General features: G+C 44.6%; 3 protein-coding genes across 5 annotated transcripts; 1 reads left to right on the top strand and 2 right to left on the bottom strand.

The window, feature by feature from the left end:
• The first annotated feature begins 55 nt into the window (after window positions 1-55).
• On the top strand, window positions 56-4,074 carry LOC111072108 (protein suppressor of hairy wing). 2 transcript variants are annotated; one of them, XM_022363789.2, is made up of 7 exons: window positions 56-139; window positions 745-1,620; window positions 1,678-2,105; window positions 2,166-2,298; window positions 2,356-2,546; window positions 2,605-2,729; window positions 2,792-4,074. In XM_022363789.2, exons 2-7 carry the CDS (start codon window positions 769-771, stop codon window positions 3,763-3,765), a joined length of 2,703 nt encoding a protein of 900 aa, XP_022219481.2. In that variant the 5' UTR covers window positions 56-139; window positions 745-768; the 3' UTR covers window positions 3,766-4,074. The 2 variants fall into 2 exon arrangements, with proteins under 2 accessions (XP_022219481.2, XP_022219562.2); XM_022363870.2 differs by lacking the exon at window positions 56-139 and adding an exon at window positions 169-402.
• LOC111072226 (TRAF3-interacting protein 1) lies at window positions 3,671-6,182 on the bottom strand. Its single transcript, XM_041591592.1, has 4 exons — window positions 6,036-6,182; window positions 5,860-5,977; window positions 5,278-5,795; window positions 3,671-5,154 (listed from the first exon to the last, which is right to left on the bottom strand). The coding sequence occupies exons 1-4, from the start codon at window positions 6,168-6,170 to the stop codon at window positions 4,102-4,104; spliced, it is 1,824 nt and encodes a 607-aa protein (XP_041447526.1). The 5' UTR covers window positions 6,171-6,182; the 3' UTR covers window positions 3,671-4,101.
• Window positions 6,183-7,519: 1,337 nt separating this feature from the next.
• LOC111076080 lies at window positions 7,520-18,497 on the bottom strand. Of its 2 annotated transcripts, XM_022369725.2 has the most exons (5): window positions 18,281-18,497; window positions 17,234-17,332; window positions 9,229-9,426; window positions 7,841-8,421; window positions 7,520-7,784 (listed from the first exon to the last, which is right to left on the bottom strand). In XM_022369725.2, exons 2-5 carry the CDS (start codon window positions 17,279-17,281, stop codon window positions 7,535-7,537), a joined length of 1,077 nt encoding a protein of 358 aa, XP_022225417.1. In that variant the 5' UTR covers window positions 17,282-17,332; window positions 18,281-18,497; the 3' UTR covers window positions 7,520-7,534. The 2 variants fall into 2 exon arrangements, with proteins under 2 accessions (XP_022225417.1, XP_022225490.1); XM_022369798.2 differs by lacking the exons at window positions 17,234-17,332; window positions 18,281-18,497 and adding an exon at window positions 9,608-9,972.
• Window positions 18,498-20,167: the final 1,670 nt, after the last annotated feature.

Below are 20,167 nucleotides of genomic sequence, written 5' to 3'. Positions count from 1 at the left end.
GTTTGAAAACATCGATGTCTGCGAAGATCAGTGTTTCTCCACCTCTAGCTGGTGTTGTGAAAATGATAATCCTACGCTATGCAACACTACCGATAGACGACAGTGCCTGTCGTGCTGGAATTTTGAAGCACAGAGTTAGGTAAATTTTGATTATTTTGTGGTGTAAATGATACAAATCATCTAGCATATCCAATCGGTTGTAAGCTCGAGTTTATCACAAAAAGTGGCGCGTTCAGCGCATACAAGTGGCAGAGCATTGCATAGTGACATTGTGGCGAACGCGATCGGATCGCTTTCTTTCTTTCGCCGAGGACAGAACAGATACAGTTAGTGTGAGACACCGCCTGCAAGGAAGGAGTTTTCGGCGGTGCGGCACGTCAGAGTAGTAAACAATATTGAAAAGTATGCAACAAATTTCAATATCTATTAGAATTCTTTTCAACCCCTTAAACATATATTTTTCGTACAAAGACGCGTAAAAGAGCGAGGAGCGAGACTTGTTGCGTCTGCAGCTGTGCGTCAGCACTATTGTGCTCTCGCTCGCTCTCCCCAGTCACATCACTCTCCAGCGATCAAATGAGGGGGGCCGCCATTTTTCTTCGTTAGCTGCTTATAGGCGTTGCTGACGCTGGCAAAAAAAGGCAAATTAAATTAAATTACGTGCCCAAAAGTAGACTAGTCATGGATTGGCGGGTCCTTGATATATTTTTCAACACTTTCCTCTAATAGATCCTCTTCCCATAGACACACCTAGCCAGGCCAGCCAGCATGAGCGCCGCCGCAAAGGAGGGCAGAAAGACAGATGGCTCCTCCGAAAGGGCCAGCAGGGCCAGCACAACTGTAGTGAAAATAATTGGCGTGGACAAACTGTGCTTGCCAAGCGTCAAAGGCCCGACGACGCGCAAGAAGCTGCTCAATGACGTCGCCGCCTCTGGCAAGCCGGATAAACGTGTGAGCCTTGGTGGCGCTCGCATAAAAATTCTGAATGATGAGGCCCTGATCTCCCCAAAAGCCGAGAAACGCAGCCCACAAAAGACAGTCAGTCCCTCGGGCTCTGTCAAGATATTGAACGAGAAGCGCCTGGCTCCATCCGCGGCGACGACTGTGGAGACGACAAAGATCAAGACGTCCGCCACCAAACAGAAGAAGAAGATGGATCATTATGTGCTGCAGGCCGTCAAGGCCGAGAACAGCAAAGCAGACACCACATCCAGTGTATCTGAGGAAGACGAGAGCATTGCCTTCATCCTAGCCGACGACGATGAAATCGAACCTGTGGCTAGTCGTGCCAATGGCGAGGAGATTGTGGTTTCAGGTACAGAAGATGACAATGAGGATGATGAGGATGAGGATGGCGATGGCGAGGGCGCTGTTAAGAGCACCTCTGGCAACCAGGTGGCGATCAAGGAAATGGTTGAACATGTTTGCGGCAAGTGCTACAAGACATTCCGCCGTGTGAAGAGCCTTAAGAAGCACTTGGAATTCTGTCGCTACGACAGTGGCTATCATCTGCGCAAGGCGGAAATGCTCAAGAACTTGGAGAAGATTGAAAAGGATGCTGTGGTGATGGAGAAAAAGGACATTTGCTTCTGTTGCAGCGAGAGCTATGACACCTTTCATGTGAGTATTCAGCCGTTCCGTATGCGATTCAAAACTTTAATTATCTTCCTCCATCAGTTGGGCCACATCAATTGCCCCGATTGTCCAAAGTCATTCAAGACGCAGACCAGCTACGAGCGTCATATCTTCATCACGCACTCGGAGTTCAATACGTATCCCTGTTCCATTTGCAATGCCAATTTGCGCAGCGCCGCATTGCTGACGCTTCACGAGGAGCAGCACAAGTCGCGTGGCAAGCCATATGCCTGTAAGATCTGCGGCAAGGATTTTACACGCTCCTATCACCTGAAGCGCCACCAGAAGTACTCGTCCTGCTCGGCCAATGAGAACGATACCATGAGCTGTAAGGTGTGCGATCGCGTCTTCTATCGCCTTGACAATCTGCGCTCGCATCTGAAGCAACATTTGGGCACACAAGTGGTGAAGAAACCCGAGTACATGTGCCACACCTGCAAGAATTGCTTCTACAGCCTGTCCACGCTCAAGTGTGTAGAGTCTTCCATAGTTCATATTTCTATTCTATTAATTGCTATTTATTCTTGCAGCATTCACATACGCACCCACACTGGGGAGAAGCCCTTCGATTGCGATCTGTGTGACAAGAAGTTCTCGGCCTTGGTGGCTCTCAAGAAGCATCGACGCTACCACACCGGCGAGAAGCCCTACAGCTGCACAGTGGTAAGTGCCAGATAAATCCAGCATTTCCCTTAGCATTATTTCCCATTTGTCTTGCAGTGCAATCAATCCTTTGCTGTCAAGGAGGTGCTCAATCGCCACATGAAACGACACACCGGAGAGCGTCCGCACAAGTGCAACGAGTGTGGCAAGAGCTTCATCCAGGCCACCCAGCTGCGCACCCATTCCAAAACCCATATACGTCCCTATGCCTGCGACTTGTGTGACGAAAAGTATAAGACAGAGAAGCAGTAAGTAACCCCAGTAAGCGGAGTGTAATACTCTTATTAATTATGGCTTTCAAACCAGACTCGAGCGCCACGTTAAGGAGCACACGCGGCAGAAGCGCGCATCATTTGCTTGCACTGACTGCAAGCGTACCTTTCGAACCACAGCGCTGCTCAAGGAGCACATGGATGCCGGCGATCATTCGCGTAAGCTATTGAACAGCTCCTGCAAAATGGCTGGCCCACTTATCCTGCCCTCTTCTTTACAGCCAAACCACAACGCGCCAAGCGCTCAGCCACCAAGGTTATCGAGCGCACGGACTGCGCCATTTGTGACAAGAACTTCGACAGCACCGAGACCTTGCGCAAGCATATACGCTGCGTCCACGAATGCGATCCGGATGACATCTTTGGGGTCGAACCGCCAAAGCGCAGCAAGAAATCCAAAAAGAATGTCGAAGCAGAGGAGGATACTGAAATAGTGGATCTTGATCCATCGGGCGGTTCGCTTATTTCGAGCAAAACCGATGGCAATGGTGTTGTGGTCAGGGAGTTTCTGGTGGACGATGGCAGTGCCCAGACCATCTTGTTGGAGAACGAGACGTACACCATTCTGCCCCTGGATGATGGGGGCACTAGCAGCGACCAACAGGTGCCCGAAACAGGGGACAATGTCAAGCCGGAGGCCAACAAAAGTGAGTCGAAGAAAGCGGTGGTTTCCCCGGTGGTCAAGAAGGAGCAGCGCAAATCGCTGGCGGCCAGCTTGGCCGCAGCTATTGCCGACAACATGGAGGAGCCGACAAGTGAGGACGATTTCAGCGGCGATGTACTCACCGAATGCGACCTGAAGCTCAAGGAGAATGTCGCCAAACTGATTGACATGCTGGTCGATCCGCACATCCTCAAGAAGTACGGCTGGCCCAACACCTCCGAGGAGACAATGCTCTGCAAGGTGATCGAGAACTGTGGCCACGATCTGAGCAAGGATGAGAGCTACGCTGAGCTGGAATACGGCGATCGTATGCGTGAATATTGCAAACTTCTCTTCACTGTGGTCATCCACAATGAATCCATACGATCTCTGCTCAACAATTTCCCCATCGATGATGTCATCGAGTATGTGCTAGGGGACGAGGACCAGGAGAATGAGCAGGAGGAGGATGATGGCAAGCAGAAAGAAAATGATGCTGCATCCGACCACAATTCGGATACCGCAGAGGCCCCTACAGATGATAAGGCTTAGGGAGAATGGAGTGTTAAGCATTAAGTTAAGAAAAAGTTACACTTTTTTTTCCGGTTTCGGTTCAAACACCAAGTGACCTTAGAAATGTATGAATGCAGCCGAACCGTCTGTTTATTTGTTTGTTGCATCTAAAACGATTTATACACAAAAGAGAAGAGAGAAAAAACACAAGCACCTTTGCCGACACAAATGTGCAGGATATTTTTAGATATTATATTTACAAATTGCATACTACGTAATTATGTATATTCGTGCGGCATAGTCTATCCATCTATTTTTAATAGACATATTAAAACATATTAAACACAATTATCCAAGATGTACTCTGTGCATGGTTCACTGTTCCATTAGCATCTTGAGAATGCGCGCATTGTTCTGGAGAATCTTGTGGCGACTCTCGTCGATGAGCTCCTCGTACTCCACAATGCTGGCATCGATCTGCAGCAGTTGATGCTTCATGGGCTCTGTGGCGGATGCCGTGAGGCTCCTCTCACGCTTCAGCTCTGTGGATGCCTGTGTGTAGGCGTCGCGCCACATTGTCAGCTCCAGCTGCATGGCATCAATGTCCTCGGGTATGAAGTCCATCAGCTTGCCAAGTGGATTCACCGCCTTGGTCAGGCTCTGGATGAGATCGCGTAGATCGTTCACTTGCCGTGCAGAACTCTGACGGGCGCCCTGATTGGGTTGAGTGGCCGGCTGCTCCGCCTCGGCGCTCTGATGCACCAGCTCCTTTTGTGTTTCCAGAATTTGCTGCACCAATCGACCCTGTGCATCTAGCTGACCCTCCAGCAGCGGCTCCTCTGCAGCGCCCTTCTCAATGTCGTGGGAGTTGGCGTCTTCGATGATCACCAGATTCTCGCCGTCATCGTCCAGGTCGCCAAAGGTCTCCAGCTTCACATTGATGCCGGACATCTTAACCTGATCGTTGGGCTGCAGCACAATCTCCACATTGCGACGCCGCGGAGCACCGGGACGAGCGGAGGCTGGCCGAGCACTTGGCGGCCGCAACGAAGTGCGTGGCCGCTGATTGGTCTCCTTGGAGTTCTCCCGTGTGAGGGGGGGAGCAGCCTCTGGCCTGGCCTCCTGGTTGTTGTTGGAGTCTGCCCGTGGACTCGGTTCTGGCTGCTGCTGCATCTTGGCCTCATTGGAGGCTGGCTGTTCTGGTTCCGCTTGGGCTGCTGCCATCTGCCGCTGACTGGCACTGGAGCGTCGGCTTTTGCTGGATGATTTGCGACTCTCCGATTCAGTTGGAGGCGCTGTCAGATGGGTTTCCTGGCCAGGATCAGCCACCGCTGCTTCTTTGGAAGCTTTTGGGGATGAGGACGGGGATGGTTTCTTGAGTACAGCCTCAGGTGATGGTTTCTTGGTTACAGCTTCAGGTGATGCCTTCTTGGGTACAGCTTCAGGTGATGGTCTCTTGGGTACAGCTTCAGGGGATGGTCTCTTGGGTACAGCTTCAGGGGATGGTCTCTTGGTTACAGCCTCAGGTGAGGGCAGCTTGGCGGCAGCTACGGGCACGGGCGACATGGACATGGCCACCGTATCGCTCTCGGTTGAAGTCTGCGCCTTAGTCTTTGTCTTCTGCTTCACTGGCGACGGGCTCTTCTGCTTGGAACCCTGCCGACTGAGCTTTGCCTCACCAGCAGTCGCCTTGGTCTTCTTCTGAGTTAGTTTTTCCTTTTCCGTTGGCGTAGCGCGGGATGCCAGCGCGGTGGCCTTGCGCAACTTCTGCTCTTGGGGCGACAAGCGCTTCTCCTTGGCTACTCGTTTTGTCTCCTCTTCCTTGCCAGCCGGTGAGGTTTGCTTGCTGGGTGGCTTGTTCTCCTTTTTGGGCTTTTCCTTGGCCGGTTTGCTGGTGGCAGGGGCAGGGGCAGTGGCAGCCATCACAACCTGATCGACGGCCGTTTGCCAGTCCAAACTCTGCTCAGCCACACTGGCCATAGCCTGGAGCAGTTCGTTGGTTAGCTCGGCCTCTTGCCCAGCCACAATCTTTGAGGTGCGCACTTTGAGGTCCTTTTTCGTTGTTAGTTCTGTGGATGAGACATGAATCAGTCAATGGGGTTCGGGGGCACTCCTCCTAGCCATTGCGCTCACTGATTGCATCGATCATCTTTTGCAGGAATCGTGTCTTGGCCTCGCGGTCTCCTATATTCTCGAACTGCTGCTCTTCAGGCGTGTACAGGCCCTCAAAGTTGCCCGTCTGCTTGATGAACTGCACGCAGAAGAAGTCTTATAAGTTGAAGCAGGAATGGGACTGGAGGGGTACTCACCGAATTGAACACATCCATCAGAAAGCGAAAGGGCGGCTTCTTCAGCAGCTTCTCCGTGAGTGGCGGCTTTTTAATATACTTACCCAAAGCCTGTTGGGTCGCCTTGATAATGGCATCCATTTCTTGATCGGACATCTTAAGTGTGTTTCTTTCGTTCTCTTAGAAAATTTGCTTGTATTTTCCTCTACTGTTATTTGTGTGGTCCCCCGTCACGGTTGTCCTGACAACCCATGAACCAACCGACGGATCGAGGGCGCATGCTCCTTTGCTGGGAAATTCCGTTGGTGAATGGAAACTTTGATGGGCTTGAAAGTTCACGAATTTCTAATTTTAATATTACTTAACTTACAAATAAATTGTTTGTATAATATAAATTGAAAATAATAGTTTGTTTTTAATTTTTAAAATAAAAACACAAAAATTATAATTTAAAATGAATATTTCATCAAAATTAGAAAAAAATAATATAATTAAAAATAAGCATTATTCTTCCCTTTTTAATTAACAAAAATAAGAAAATTTATTTTATAATTATTAAAAAAAAAAATTCCATTTTCAATTTATAAAATTAAAAATTTGTAAGAAAATGTATCTTGTTCCATGTTCCATAACATGAAAAATTGATGCAGCTGCAAATATATATATATATATTTTAAAACATTTGTAACTCCTTTTGCGATTAAAACTTTTTGTTTTATTCCAACACAATTCTCAATTTATTTTTTATAAAATGTTCTCTCTCTCTCCATCTTTCTAATAGCGACGTGACTTGGCTCAGATATGAATGGGTTTCGTAGAGGTTTTGGGGTTTTCTTGAATTGGATAGGACACACAAAAATGGGTATAGATTTTCAGTTGCGGTTTTTTAATACTCTTTTGAAAGCTAACAAATAAATTACATATACACAGTAGTTATTAGGTGGTTATAGAAGGGTGGCCAATTTTTCGACTAGCGTAGCCAAAACGAAAGAGCAGACAGACTATATACAATTAACATTAATAATTCTCATAACTAAAATTATACACAGTGCGATATTAAAGCTAGTCATACACGAAGAAAATCATAAAAATAATTGGATAGGAGTAGATAAAAGGATACAGACAGAGGGGTAAGGGGGCTGGTCAGACCTTGCAGAAAATTGGCGGCAATTACAGAGGGCTGACACAATATAAGATCAAATAATAAAACATGGACAACAAAAGGGCCTTGTCATCGTACTACAGGTTTGTATAGCGCAGCGCTTACGATTAGTTCTAGTTATGCTTTATCGTAGTATATAGTAGGTATACGGTATAAGGTATAGAGTAAAGGATAAGGTAAGGTATAAGGTATGTGTACTACGTGTCGATATAGATAACAGTTATATATAGTACGTATATTACATTTAGAGTACGCTGCATTCCGTGCGCGGCAATTAAAAACAATTTGTAAAATTAACTCTCAGTTGAATTTAGGCCAGTCTCAATCCCAGCGACGACTGCTGCTGCTGTTGCTGCTGCTACAACTCAAAGAAGTCATCCTGCTGCTTCTCGAGACGCTTCAGCGAGTTTTGCACGCGACGCGTTTGCGTTGTGTTCAACAGCTGCGCCGTGTCCGAGTTCCCGCTGCCCGTCGAACTGTGGCGCTGGTACTGGGGCGGACGTTCATTGTTGTTCTTGTAGGAGTTGTTCAGCGGATTGCGGCGTTGTGGAAACACGTCTGCACTGGCGCTGATGCAGATATCTGCATCACTCTGACTGCTGACCAGACTGGAAAGGGAATCAATGAGTTGTTGCTCAACATTTAGGGATCTATTTGGGCTTACTCCTTGGAACGCTCCACATATTTGCGCGACTCGGAAATGGTGTTGTCTATCTTATTGAGGAAGTCATTCATGCACTTGCGATTCTCCTCCTCGGGCGTCATGGCTGCCACCGAGTCCAGCGACTTGCTCTGCTTGCTGCCGCACGCACTGTGATTGTGCATCATGGCCGGATCCTCATCGCTGGCCTGCACAAGCAGCTCGCCCGCAATCGAGTATGGACGTTGAGGCTGTTGCTGTGTGTTAGAGCGCACGCTCGCGGCAGAGCCACTTGTGTTGCAGCTGCTGCTACTGCCGCCATTGCTGCTACTGCCACTGCTGCCGCTGCTGCCACTGCTACTGCTGCTGCTGTTCATGTAGCTGTTTGTCTGCACCATGCTATTGGCACTCTGCTGCGCCTCGCGCTGCACATTCACATCGGGTGTGCCCGGAGGTGTGGCCAGGACATCAAAGGCAGCGATTGGATCACCGCCGCCCACCTGTGGGTAGTAGGGCGAGTTCTTTTCCACGGGCACCAGCAGGAATTGACGCAAGAACAGGCTGTCCGAGGCAAAGAGCCGGTTGGCGCGGCGTATTTGTTCCGTCTGAAATGCGATAGATGTATGTGGGGACGTATAAGTATCACTCAATTCACTCAATTATTTGCAATTGCACCAGTGACAGTTGATTGATTGATCGATCGATCGACGGTACGCTTGATGGATGGCTACTGGTAATCGTATGGATGAGTCGTTTTGTCTGTTCTGTCCGCCTGCATATACGGACAATGGTGTCAAGTCTAGCCGAATCCACTGATTTTTGTCGGGCTGTATTCGGCTTGCTTTAATCATTAGAGATGCTCTGGGTTATAGTTCTAGCCAAATATTGTCCCAGTTGATAGCTAAACAAAACAGTTCGGATACCCATTGTGGACATAAATCATATGCAGCAATCTGTCAAGTCGGAGAGTTTCCAAAACATTTGGTTGCAGTATACCCAGCGATAAGGCGACTGATAAATATCTAGACACCTGCCAGTCCCTTTCCTCGTGTCTATCTGTCTGTCCCATTTCTGTTTGCCCAAGTCGCTAGACGACTTATCACATCTCCCCACATGTGCTCCAACAGGTGGGCGGGCAGGTGTGTGTGGGGGGGTGGCTGTTTGCTCGTAAATTAGACGCACCGAGAACGCTGGCCACTGTGAGTGAAGGGACCTCCACTCGTTGGCGTTGGGCTGGGCACGTGTGGAGTTGCTGGGGGCAACAATTGCGATTATTAAATCGATATAATTCCAATTCCATGGAGTTAAGTTGACATTTAAAATTGTAAACAGTCTGGCGTGACCATAATGGCATGTGGGTCGGGTCATGTCGTGCCTTGGCTTTGATCGATCTGTGTGGGGGCAGTACTTACCGAGCAGCCATATTTCAGAGCAATACCCTGCAGTGTGTCCGTCTTCTCAACGATGTGCCTTATTAGCGTCTCGTTGTTCCTCATGCTGTTGCAGCAGGTGCTCCCATAGCGCTTGAGGGTGCGCGAGGAGTCGCGTATTGATTGCTTCTCGTTGAACATGAATTCCGAGTCATCCATATCAGGTACGATCTCTTGAAACTGCAAGAATAGAGATTACCAAGGGGGGGTTTCGTTTAGAAAGTTGCATTTATTTTCGATGTAATGTGATGTCATGGCCACAACGTAACACCCCCTCCCACACACACACATACACTGTACACTGACTGTAGTGTGATTTGGAGTGCCACCGATTTCCGCCTTAATTAATTTGTGCACTCACCCGAGGGCGCTTCTAGGCACCTATGCACCACCCCGGACGGTGTCAAGCGGTAACTGTCACTCCAGCACGCACTGCGGAACCCACACAGATGCAGGCTCCCCCTTTCCAGAGCAGAGCCCCCCGTCCAGAGCAACTTTTCAAACACGAATCACAGAAGCCCAGCAGCGCCTTTTACTTTTCCCGAGCTGTCTCTCTCTCTTTTAACGCTGGCAGCACTTTCAATTTTGCAATTTCGCGATGCTATTTAACCAGCTAAATACATACGTACGACGAAAGCATACGCGCCGACTTTGTGCCGTCCCATATATAGTAACTTTTGCGCTTTTGATATGTTTGGATTGGCTGCTATAAAATACGAAGACACATTTGTAAACAAATGGACAAGTTCCTAAAAGGTTTCAATGGTTTTTTAATAATTATTTGAGCCCGATACTATCACGATAGTATCGATTGTTTTTTTCAAAACATTCCAAATTGATATTCCTCGATTTTGATATTCGGTTTAATATTACTCCCCAGCTTGGACGCTCAGCTCTAAACAAACAATTTTATCCGATAGATACATACATTTTTTATAAGATTGGCAAGTTTTCAGAAGTCCTTTTTATTGGAATATTTACATATTAAGGTTCAAACAAAAACAACACAAAACGAATGTGACGTCGTTTTTGTGGCGTTGCCAGGCTCGTGCAATTCGTAGTTGCTGCGGGCTGCCATACCATGATATTTTGTGATATGAAATAAATAGTTCACTTGATTTGTTTTGTCGAGTGTGACTGGAACCTCAGAAACCGAGAACAAAAATAGCTTAACCCCTCTCTATTTAATCAGGTTAGTAACCAGTAAATAATTTGTATGTTTTTCATCTTGGCCGCTGTGATTTTTCTGTGTTTACGTGCTTACCAGTGTGACCGCGGATCTATAGGCAAAATATACCCAAATATACATGACAGCGTTGCCACATGCCAGCAATGATGGCGCGCTTTTGAATTGGCAGCCCACACAATGGGCACGGCGCGTGGTTTTTGTTGCCTTTTGTCTCAAAAACAGACTTTACTTTGTTGCTAATTTGCTTTGGTTGTGGTTGTTGTGGCTACACTTTTCACGTGATCCGCCGCCGCCGTCGTCTACGTAAACGTCTTTTAATGTATTGTATATATTTAGTCAGGTTCGAACCTGTTTGAACAAAGCAACTCGGCCACAAACACCAACACACAGAGAGCACAGCTGCTGCTGGTGCTGCTGCTGGTGCTGGTGGTGGTGTTGCTGCAGCAGCAAATATTGAAATTAGTGGACGACGTGCCGGTGATTGTTAATTACCATGTGACTTTATTTATAACTGATATCTGAGCCAGTGTATGCGCAATATTATTGCACTATTGCAGCTGGCATGGCATGGGCCCGGCTGTGGGCAATTACTTCCTTGGCCAACTATTTGCATTAGCCCGGTCGCTTTTAAGGTCAACAACAGCAAGTTGTTCTTGGCTGTCTCTGTTCAAATGTTTCTTGTCTGCAGCACTTTGCTTGTGCTGCTCATACACTCTGTGTATTGGACGCCATTTATTTATGTTTGGCAAATATTTTGTGTGTGATAAGCCAGGCTGATAATGCACGCATACACCCACCCACCCGATGATTGTATCTCGACGATCTAACACAAAGTAGAGTAGGCGCGAAATGAAACGAATATGGAAAACGGTCATTGACATGCATTGACATGCAGTCCAGTCACGAGCTGCTTGCTATGCCACTCATTCTAACGGGGACCCCAGGGGACTCCCCTGGCCGGTGAAAGCTCTTAGCCAAATTGCCAATTCCAGTCACAATAAACCATACACACCTGAGTAATGATCACAACACGAGCACACGTCTACGTCTCTGCCTGTGCCGCTGTATTGATGCAAAAATTAATGTTTAATGGCACTTTTTAGCACTTGGGCTCTAAAAGAAGCCACCCGTAAATCTCCGCTCGGACAGTGCGATCTGTGGATGCCAAAATTGAAACATCAGACTTCGCTTCGCGGCCACTGTGCGTCGCCTGTGCTTTGTTTGGTGGTGAGTCACTAATTTGCAGCATCGTGGGAGTAACAAACCATTGTCCAGTTGCCATGGCCCAAGAATAACTTCAGAGCGGCGGGGTGAAGGTCTTCGAATAACTCCTCGATCGGAGCCATAAATTAGCCGGCCAGAGAATGTGTCAGAGCAACTAAATTGTGTGCTGTGCTCATAAATTTAATGATATCGTTTCTAATCTATTTCGAATTTTAATTTGTTGCTTGTTCTATTTGCTAGCCGCAGCTGGCTAAAATTTATGGAATTGTGCAAGCGCACAAAAATTATAACCGAAGGTTAAGCTTAAGTAATCAGACAAACAAACAGACAGAAAGACAGACAGGCAGACAAACAGACAGTTAGACAGACAGACAGCCAGGCAGCTTGGCACTATCTTTAGTATTAATTAAAATTTCCAAAAAAGGAAATTGCAAATTGATAAACACAACAAAACGGCAAACGACAACACAGAAACAAATCAGTGACAGCCAAAAAAAAACACAAATTTTGTACAACTCGGTGCGGTACGTGACTGAGAAAAAAGAAGATCCAAAAAAAAAAAATGAAAATATCTATTCAGATATTGCGTGTATCTGGAGACATTTAATTTCTGGCTTATGGCATTCCCCACGACACTATCTGGAGCATTGGTTAATGGCGGAAAATACTGGAATAATTAGCAAACAAAGCGAAGCCCAGAGACTCGTGATTTCTTGCGGTTTTCGGGTTTACTTGGTCACTTGATAATAAATATTGACCTTAAGATAGCAATGACTTTTGCAGATGATTCACAAATTGCTAACACTTTATTTTCTGTGGGATCGTGACTGTTCTGCAGATAATAGCAATGGCTTTCCTATCAATGTGTAAACACTGACTGGGTACTGGGTACATCAACAGTCTTGTGCTGCCCAATCCTTGACACAAATATCGCCAAAAAGCACATCCTTTCATGTCATTTAACCAGTGCCCCCGCCACAGACATTTGCTTATCGGGGAATTAGCTGGAAAGTCCCCAAAGAATTTAACTTTGTAATACCCCTGGGGTTCTGGGGGTCTTAAAGTGTCTGAAAATGTGCTTGTATAACCCCCGTGTGCACTCATGTACTTTTGTACGCAAAGAGCCCGCGTCAAGTGTTCCGAGTCTTAAGTGGTCTTTTCATTGAAGTTTATTTATATTTCTTGATAAATTTAATGGATGGGGCTGGGCTCTTTTTCAGTCGTTTTGCCCGAACATGGCAAATGCCTCAAGTTATTGCCTGATTTTGTGGCTAGTTAAGGTGTCTAGCCACCTGTTGATTATCGCACTGTCTCTCTGCCCTGCTGGCCAAGGCCAAGTGCAGTGAATGCAGTTTGTCATTGCAGTTATAGCAATTATTAATTGCATTTCCCTAATATCTAAGATTTTTGTTGTGGGTCCTACGTGCACTTTGGATATATGTAAATATGGCACCATGTCTACACATACTCGTACTCGTATACTCGTATGTATTTATCAACGTGACATTTTATAATATTTAAAAAAAAACTTAAATGCATTAGAAAACGACTAAGAATGCTTGCCCCTCAGAATGATCAAAGGGGGCTGTACCCTGTAATCAATTGGAGTTGAAAATATAATAAAGTTAACACAGTTTTTAAATGGACTTGGACTCTAAAGGGTTGCCTTATTTTATGATCACAAATATACCTTCTACATTGCCAACTAATGGGCATAGAAGACAACTGCACACGTGTGCACTTTTTGCCTCTGGTGTAATTATTCCACGCCCAAACATTCCTAGCTTTTAGAATTTCAAAGATAAAACAGTCTTAGTCTAGATCTACTCCTCTGTGTACTCATAATTATGCGATCTGTAATGCTCGCATAGAGTTTCATAACTTAATGACAGCAGTGGGAATTTCCGCAGAGTCAGTAATGAGGTTTCTTTTCCGTCATCTTGCAAAGTTTGCACCAGATATAACATCAGTGTGTCATGGACTCTCTTTTTCTCTCTCTTGGTGATTTTTAGTCAGGGGTCTCGTCTCGTAAAGTTTCCGTGACTCTTCCTGCCACTTTGTGGTTTTTGCGGTAGATATGTCATAGGAAATATTATATATATATGTGTATAGTAACTAGTGCGGGGTACAAATGACAAATGGGTACAAGAACCCTTGAGATATATACAACAGAAAGTATTGTCGATACTCTATAAGCACTGGTGGCGTTTCTAAGTTTTTATACCCTGACGACTCTCTGCACTTGAGCGAATGATTGATTGTTCGCTTGGTTTCATAATGGTTGGTAGGTACATATGCGATTGTCATTAAAACAGCTGGGAAGCCATCAAGTGACTATCAATATGATTTATTCAGCCATTAATTATATACAATATTTGAGTTCTTTATGTTCTTGTTTTTGCGCTTGCATTGCCTTTATTAAATGAAAGACCGCCAGTCAGTCACTCAGTCAGTCAATCAGTTAGGGCAGAGTCGGTCGGTTTTGTTTGGTTTTATTTCGTTTTATTTTCCGAGTAACAAGTGATCGGCAGATAAGATTGTAGCTTTTGTTCAAAGTATCGTCGCACCACCCATAGGAGAGAGACTACAACGGGTGCAGCCTTCGTTTTATGATCAATTTATGGTTTAATACAAGATATATGTGTGGCGGAAAAGCAATCTACAAACAAAGACTTTTTTCTGGGGGAAAACAAAAGAGCCGAAGTATCAGCTTATATGCCATTGATAACGCCTTTGGTCTGAGAGTCAAGGTTAATACCGATCGATACCCTCGATCGATACATGCCTCTAGAAAATGTCCCAAATATGGTCTGATTCTTTTCGTTCCCATACAAAGTGCTGACTTATCATTTGTTGCTCCCATTTTGTTTGCCTTTTCAGTGCTGATTATTATTTTTATTTGTCTCCATCACAATCAAAACAATGCGGCCTGGCATATTAGCCATCGATTTCTTGGAGCTTAGTCCGAACCGGTTGTGCGCACAAAAGATAAAACTTAAATATAGAAAAATCCGTAATCAGAAATAAACCCCCAAGGAAAAATAGAATAAAATAACCCACAAAAAATAAAACCAGTCTTTGAGTGGCCAAAAATTGCAATGGCAAATAAAAACTTGATGATAATTATCCCAAGAGCTAGCTGATGATCGAAGGAGATTGACTCACAATTTGGCATTCCCCAAGATGCGCCACTTGAGCTGCTTAACGGTTTATGGGGGTTTATGGGGGGGACTTTCACGCGTCTCAAAGTAGGTTTTTCTCAATCTCAGGTTTTCTCTCATGTCGGAAGCAGTTAATTTAAAATTTTGTTGCGGAACGACCTTGGATACATGCTCGTACTTTTGAAAGTACATGCATATAAATATACATATATGTTTGTATATTTATTTCTGTTTAGGAAAGATTTAGTATTTGAATATTGAATATTATGAAACGGAATCCGCGTTGCTAAGTCATATTACTCAACTGTCAGCTAACTAATTAATCCCATAGACAAAGGTCGCTTATCCAGTTTTTATACAATTAAAACAATTATCAAATGGAAATAGGGGTATTTTTTTTTTATTTATCCGAAACAGAAACAAAGTATCTAAGAATATGTGATTATACTTAGATGAAGATAGTCCCTAATACCAAGGTTTGTGTGACCCAAATTAAAATCAGATGATGTATAATTATGCCTTAACTTCAAGTGAAGCTCATTTTTTTTTTTTAGAGCTCACACGCATGTGCCGCAGAAACAATTACCAAATCAGTTTGGGGGGAGCTTCGACTTTCAGTTGTGGGTGAAACAGTTAACTGATTGCTGAAGGCCAGAGATCCCACACAAATGTACATGTACGGGTACGGCTACGGCTACTGGATACGGAGCCCACAAACTTATTCAAATGCAAGTGTGTCAGTCAGGCCAGGCGGCGCTATCGCTGGGTTAACCGAAGGACAGACATCAGGGGTGCTGGTCTGAATTGTGCGGATGGCTGCACACACACTGACACTGCACTGCATTCAGTTTTGACCCCAAAATCCAAAGCTATAAAAAAGAAACACCCAAAGCAAGATGGCGTCGTTGTGTGTGAAAGAGATGGAATGGCAGCAGAACCGGACACTAGGCAGAGGGCCATTGAACTCCCCCCCCCAAAGGAGAGCTGGCCAAGGCTAAGGATATTTTTAGACATCAAAAAAAGGAATGCAGCACCGAGCAGCGCAAAATAAGTGCAAGAATTAACTTCGTACCCCCACAGTGTACAAATGTGCATTGGCCCAATTAGAGGCGGCTGGCAGTCCAGCGTGTAAAATGCATTTTGTGTTCGCTTTAATGCAGTTGCTTTTTTGTTGTTGTTGTTGTTGCTGCCTGTTGCTGTTTCTCCATTCATTTGCAATTCAGTCGGAGAGCCGCCGCATAAGTTGATTGCGGCTGCGGCTGTGGTTGCCTGCCGCCTGCTTCTACTACTGCTGCTGCTTTTGGCCAGATGTGACGACTGTTGGGGCTTACTCATCGCATTGGTTCGTTGGCCACGATCTTAGCCCACTTTGCTGTGGCAGTGGCAGTAACAAAATCCAAAAAACAAGAAAGAAATGCCAGCTCTAGCACCCAAAGCTACTCTAGAGAGACTCTTAAATGATTTGAAACAAATCTCTAAGGACTGTCATCGTGTCGTGTAGGGTACACAAAAGTAGCATAACATTCATGCCAAGTTGTGTTGTGAGTTTTCTTGGGTAATGCGAGAGCATTTCGACATGATCGTATTTCACAGAATAATTTATTATTTTTGTTTGGCTATTGCCGTGTGGCTTTTGGCTTGGTCTTTCTTAAATGCGGCTAAGCACTTTGGCTTCACCGTCGTGCAGAGACAGAGAGAGACCGAACACACCGTCCATCGTCTACTCCTACCCTACCACTACCTCTTCTCCCTCCTCCCACCACCCTCCTCCTTCTCTTTGATTCTGTCTGCTGATCTTGGTGTTGGTTATACCCACCCGTATATAAGTATTCTGCGTGTGTGCATTCACATATCGACTTTGGCTCCACTCCAAGAGCTAACGACCGCTTATAGCCTTTCATATTCTGCCTCTCTCCCTCCCCTCTACGTCTCTTGCCCACAGAAATGTTGCAAAAAAATATTAATGACAAGAAAAAGGCAAGCAAACACAGAAATCGATTTCATTTTTTTGTTCAAGAAAGCCACAAAGTTAGAGAAAAGAAGCCCGTTAGGCGTTCTCTGAAACTGAACTGAGGAAGTATCTTTTACTTTGAGTATCCGGTAGATACAATGGCGACTGGAGGCAGCAACAACTTGCATTTAGCTCAAGGGATACGCTAGTATTTTGGTACAGTCTCACATGAAAGGATCAGCAAGCCGTTTGGTACAGACTGTACCCCTTTGCAGGAACTAACCTTTCTTCAACTTCTTTGTTGAATGCTTTTAATGCATTTTGTTTGTTTAAGCGTGAACAGAATTTCGAAAAATCTTTCTCCTTAACGATCGCTTTCTTTGTGGTTGACATCGATTTGTAAATGAGCGGAAACCTAACCTTACACAATCATTCACTCCCCGGAATAAATTTGTGACTCACCTGCGAATGCAGTTTCCAATCTTTGTAAGCCTTTACAATGTAATCCATTTCCGTGTGTCTTTAAGTTGGTTTGTTGATCTCTCCTTATGCTTTATACAACTGAAGAAGAACATAAAAAATACTTAGTATTTCGGGGTACACCTCACTCACGCTTTATATATGAATTATATGCATGTACATATGTTTCGTTTTTTTGTTGTTCGCTTCTTTATCAATTCTATTGTTCATTTAAATATTTTTCTTCCACAATTATGAAATTATTTCTTGTTTCTTTTATTATTTTTGTTTTTTTGTGTGTGTGTTTGCTGCAATCAAATTTCCGTTGTGCAATTTAAGAGCAATTATTTTATCTGCCTTTACTTTAGTACCCGCAACTACTTTGTTTTTGTTTTATTTTCCTGCTTTAGTCAAGGCTGTTTTGGTCTTTCGTTTTGTGTCTTTTTACACTTGTGCAAATCTCCAGAGTAGCTGCTTTTGATACACCTCCAGACTCGTGGGCGGTTTTGTGTGTGGGTGTGTTTGAGTGTGTGTGGGGGGGGGTGTGTATTTGTTTTCCGTCTGCGACAAAACGACAGCCATACGGACGGGCATTTGTGTACCGCGTTTCGTGATCTTTTACCAGTTCTGACGCTGACTCTGTACTTTTGTTTTATCTACGAAAAAATTCATTTATTTTTACAGATTTTTCTTGCCATGATTATTATTTGTACGAGTATCTGTTTGGCCTGTAGCTGATTGGGGAGACAACGCCACCTTTTTGTTTGTCACAGTCACAATGCAAATGAATACAGAAACGTAAGTAAGTATATAAATATACAATTAAAGCATTATATTGTTGGCCGGGAACGGAATGGAACCGAACCATACCGAACCGATAATGCCGGGCCACGCTTGGCAACAGAACAGTTAACAGTTAACCGTAACTCAAACTCGAGCGGGTTTTTTAGGCCCCGTTTTCTAATGTTTAGTTGCGTTTATTTCACTTAAATTTTTTTTTATTATTTATTTATTTATTTTTATTTTGTTTTCGTTTTTACAGACACTCACACTTGGAACTTGGAAAACGACGGCGGCAGCGACAACGCGAGCGGTTTGCTTGGAGCAGCTCAGTTTTTCGCAGCGCACACGATTAGCCTAAACAGACACACTAACTAGAAAACACAGCCTTGTGGGGTGGGAAGGCACTGCTGCTGCTGCTGCTGCTGCTAGGGGCCAAACTTAATGCCAACCAACTTCAAACAGCTCTCGAAAACAACTGATTGGAGGCAAGCGGCAACCCGGTGGAGACCGAGCGACCGACCGACACCCGAGCACCGTTGACCGTTGGAGCAGTTCACTCGCGATCATCAAAGCTTGCTGTTGTTCGCGCTCTCTCTCTCGCAGTGGCTCTCTCTTCCAGCTAGCTTTGGTTCCAGCATTAAGTTTAAGTTTCATTTAAGAAGTGAGCAAGAGGCTTATTGTAGGGGAGTAAAGTGGCATTAAGCACTGTGTAGAACAGGTACAGCAGTACCAGTAATTATTTAAGTAATTATTTATTAAAGTAATGGGTAATAATATGTGAACACACTCTCAAGTGGAGTGGAAAGTAGAGTAGATATCGAGATAATTTAGTTCTTGCTGTTTGGTTGCAAAGCAACTGCAATCTTGTTTAGCCAGTACTTAGCAGTTGCTCTCTCTCTCTCTCTCTATCGCTGCAGCTCTTTTCTCTCTCGCTGCACTAGTATGTATGTATGTATGTCTTGGGTGGACTGCTTGCTTGCTTAGTTAAGCCCAAGTTGCAGCTAGAGATTAAAGAATGAAATAAAAAGCATACAGCAGATGCAAGTACATATGATGGAGGGTATAGCCAGATGGTATATGATATTAATGCAAGTGTATGGTATGGCTGCCTGCTCATCTGGGCATGGCACTCATATGCCGCCTGATTGTGTCTAATTCAAGTGATAATAGTGATAGCAAACACACTGGAACTAAACAGGAAGAGAGAGCGGAAGAGCGGGAGAACGGGGGAGAGAGACATCCACAAACATGTGCTAATCACTTAAGCAGCTCCAACCGCTCTCTTTCTGGCCTCTCCCTGATTATTAAATGATAACTGAGGGGGGGACTGTTGAAAGTTGTTGAAGTTTTTCATACCATTTGTTGGGGACAATGGCGCATATATTCGTCATAGAATAAAAGCCACAATTAGCATTCAAGATAAACGTACAATTTAAAAAGGAATTCCTTTTTTGAATGGAATGGGAAATTTTCCAGCTTCAATACGAACGTCATCGTTTCCATACATACATATATATATATACATATGTATGTACTTATGTATGCAGATTACGGCAAAAAAATGTATTTTTAGCAGGCCGCATGATAATGCTGTCAAAACAAAAAGTTTCATTATGATTCTGCTGTTTGGTCATAGATAAGTCACCATCGCTTGTTCTACCAGGTAATCCACGTTAGATATATTGTTATCGATGGAACCTTATCTTTCTACTGAACTAAAACAACAAACTAAGGGGGGGCGGTGTACCGCAAAACGGGCCATGAATGCGTCAGCTGTCAAAACAATCTGCAGGGCGAATGATATTTGGGACAGTCTTTGTATGTAACATACATACATATATGTTTTTTTTTTATATGATGATGATTCCCAGATTCGTATACTCTTGGCAACTGTTAATATATGGACTTGCCAAATTTCTCACTTGATATCTTTGAAGAGTTGACAACAGAGTTGACTTGTAAATTTCCAAGGCTTCAGTTATCACTTCCATTCTTTCCATTTCTTTCTCTCTCCAAAAAGGTGCTAAATAATATTAGATGGATTTGTTTTTCGGCTGATTTCATTCTTTAACTAGAATCGAAAACAATACCATTCACTGTGCCACACTAGTTCTACGGTTTTGCTGTTGCCGCAGACTGATAGCACCACACATG

The sequence above is a fragment of the Drosophila obscura genome, unplaced genomic scaffold, assembly GCF_018151105.1.
Source record: "Drosophila obscura isolate BZ-5 IFL unplaced genomic scaffold, ASM1815110v1 contig_150, whole genome shotgun sequence".
Classification (NCBI taxonomy): domain Eukaryota; kingdom Metazoa; phylum Arthropoda; class Insecta; order Diptera; family Drosophilidae; genus Drosophila; species Drosophila obscura.
The sequence above is the reverse complement of the archived record's forward strand: the minus strand, read 5'-3'. Positions and strand labels throughout refer to the sequence as shown.